Source organism: Otolemur garnettii, unplaced genomic scaffold (assembly GCF_000181295.1).
Source record: "Otolemur garnettii isolate 467f Iridium unplaced genomic scaffold, OtoGar3 scaffold00147, whole genome shotgun sequence".
In the NCBI taxonomy this organism is placed as follows: domain Eukaryota; kingdom Metazoa; phylum Chordata; class Mammalia; order Primates; family Galagidae; genus Otolemur; species Otolemur garnettii.
In genome coordinates this window covers 2,859,487-2,861,974 of record NW_003852542.1, presented here as the reverse complement: position 1 = coordinate 2,861,974, position 2,488 = coordinate 2,859,487, and the positions used below count along the sequence as shown (strand labels likewise).

The following is a 2,488-nucleotide window of genomic DNA, read 5'->3' as shown; positions in this document are numbered from 1 at the left end:
CATTGTTTGGCGGGGCTGGATTCTAACTTGCTACTTGAGCCACAGGCGCCGAGTCCCGGCTCACACTTTGATCAACCTGTTCATAGTCTGAGGATGTGGTGGGGCAGGGATCGCAGATAAATGAAGTTGCTGATAGATGAGTGTCTGAAGGGTGTAGAATCAATAAAGTTGAACATGGGTGAAATGGTCAAGTGTGAGGGATCCTGTTCAGCTCCATGATACATAATTCCTTGCTGTCATTCCACTCTTCTCTTCTTGTTTAGATATTTTGTTTCTCTTTTTTATTTCATCTCCTTTTAAGCCTCCATGCTGAAAGTAAGTTTTGTTTTCTTTATTGTCCAAGGTCCAGGTAATCTGTTGTTTTTCCTTGAACTCCTAGAGTCAAGATGTCCTCCCACCTCAGCCTCCTAAATAGCCGGACATTGTGGAGGGTGCCTGTGGTCCCAGCTACTTGGGAGGCTGAGGCAAGAGAATCGCCTAAGCCCAGGAGTTGGAGGTTGCTCTGAGCTGTGTGACACCACAGCACTCTGCCAAGGACGATAAAGTAAGACTCTGTCTCTAAAAATATATATATATAAAAATTAGACTAGTCTGGTGGCAGAAGCCTATAGTCACACTACCGGAGAGGCTGAAGCAGGAGAATCACTTTAGTCCAGGCATTTGAAGTTGCAGTGAGCTGTGATGACGCTGTTGCATGCTAACCTGGGAGAAGAACAAGACCTTGTCTCAAAAAAAATAAAACCAAAGAACTGCTCTGTGGCATGTGTATGAAAAGGAGATTATAGGATGACAAGATTCAAGGCAGGCAGGGAAAGCTGAGGTCTGTGATAGAGGTCAAGACATTCCTAGATCTCAGAGGGTCTTCTTACTATTGCAGTTGTGAGCCCAGAATTACTCAGAGCCCAAGAAGAATGGGAAGCTGTGGAGACCATCCAGCCAGGGACAGGTAACTGTAGAAACAGTACTATCAACACCCAGCTCCCCGACAAACAAAGGCACCATCCACATGTGTAGCTGATATTTCTGTGACTCTAAGATCATGAGACAGTGTCCCTGAGAGTTGTCATTTTAGCTCTGTGGCCTAGAAAAAAATCACTTTTCCAAACCCAAAGTTGATAACATGCCATTTTGGGGAGGAGTCAGGAATGGATGCCCCGGGAAAGGGCTGCCAGCCCTGCCCATCCTTCAGGCAAGGCCCAGAAGCCCATTCTCCATCCATCCCTGAGAGAAGACAGGGAGTATTCTGGTCAGGGTCACCTTTTGCAGGGTGATGAGTCAGGCAGGAGGAGGGGGGCAGGTGGCCAGGGCCCCTGTACAAGACTATTCCCTGCACTAGGAAGGCCCTGGGGATGGAGGTGAAGCCACCTGCTGGAAAACCCTGAGGCTGGGGAAAAATTGTCTCATGTTCCTTTCTGAGAGTTTTAGGTGGAACTGTGGGAGGGTAAACTAAGACATCTATGTTCCCTGAGCTCCTGGAGAGATATTACAGTGGGTGGTATCAGCCCTCACCTCCCTGTGGGCTCTGACAGCTCATTCTGGGATGGGGTGGGAGGGCCTGTACAGGGTGTGAGAAGTGGCAAAGTGGAAATTAGGAATGGCCCTTCAACAAACTGGTTGCATGCTCCTACGTGGGTACCTACTCCAGGCAGTAACCTGCCCCCTCACAGATGAGTAGAATTTAGGAAGGCCACGGCAGGGCAGATCTGTCCCATCCTCACTGCAGAGGTCAGCCTAGCAAGACAGGCTGAAATGATAGCCCAGCAGAGAGGCCAGCCTCCTGAAGGAGAAAAGGTTATAGCTACAGATGTCTGATGTGTGGCTTGTAGGTGACAACCAGGAGGCCCTCAGTAAATGTTCGCTGACAGAATGACTATCATTACTAGTCTTAAGAGTGTCTTCCCTTTTGCCACAGGGTGCCAGGCCATCTCAGAACAGCCTGGGCAGCTAATCTCCTTCAGTGAGGCCCTGCAGCACTTCCAGACTGTGGACCTGTCCTCCTTCAAGGTACAGTTTCAGGGAGGGGTGGGGTCTCAAGCAAAGCACCTTCTCAGGAGCCAGGTTTCTACTCTACCAGGGTAAGGCACTGGGCAAGTAAGATGGAAGCTTCCAGTTGAGGGCCTTATCTCACCTAAGATCTTGGAACATGGACCCATGAATGGTCCAAGACCCATGCTTCATGCAGAGTCCTGATAGCTCTGTGGGACTGTGCCCGTTGGCTCTTGTGGCCCTGTTATTCAGGGTCTTCTATAGCTGGTCCTCTGTTCTTCCCTCTTAGGGGTGGGGAAGTATGGAGTCAGTACTAGGTAATTCCATGGGGAAACAAGACAACCTGTCCAGGGAGCTGAGTACCTGATGGACACTGGAAGAAAATCTTCCCTTCCCTCAAGGAGCCAGAAATACTTAAGAGTTTAAGAAAGATGAAGTGGGCTCAGCGCGTATAGCTCAACTGGCTAAGGCGCCAGCCACGTACACCTAAGGTGGCGGGTTC

At 49.5% G+C, this 2,488-nt stretch overlaps 1 protein-coding gene across 2 annotated transcripts in view; it reads left to right on the top strand.

Annotated features, from left to right (window-relative positions):
• Positions 1–2,488, top strand: part of ELMOD3 (ELMO domain containing 3) — a 36,574-nt gene that overhangs the window by 7,538 nt on the left and 26,548 nt on the right. For both annotated transcript variants that reach the window (XM_023518772.1, XM_003799214.3), the window contains exons 5-6: positions 878–946; positions 1,913–2,004. In XM_023518772.1, coding sequence (XP_023374540.1) covers positions 878–946; positions 1,913–2,004 — 161 coding nt within the window. The remainder of the gene's footprint in view (positions 1–877; positions 947–1,912; positions 2,005–2,488) is intronic.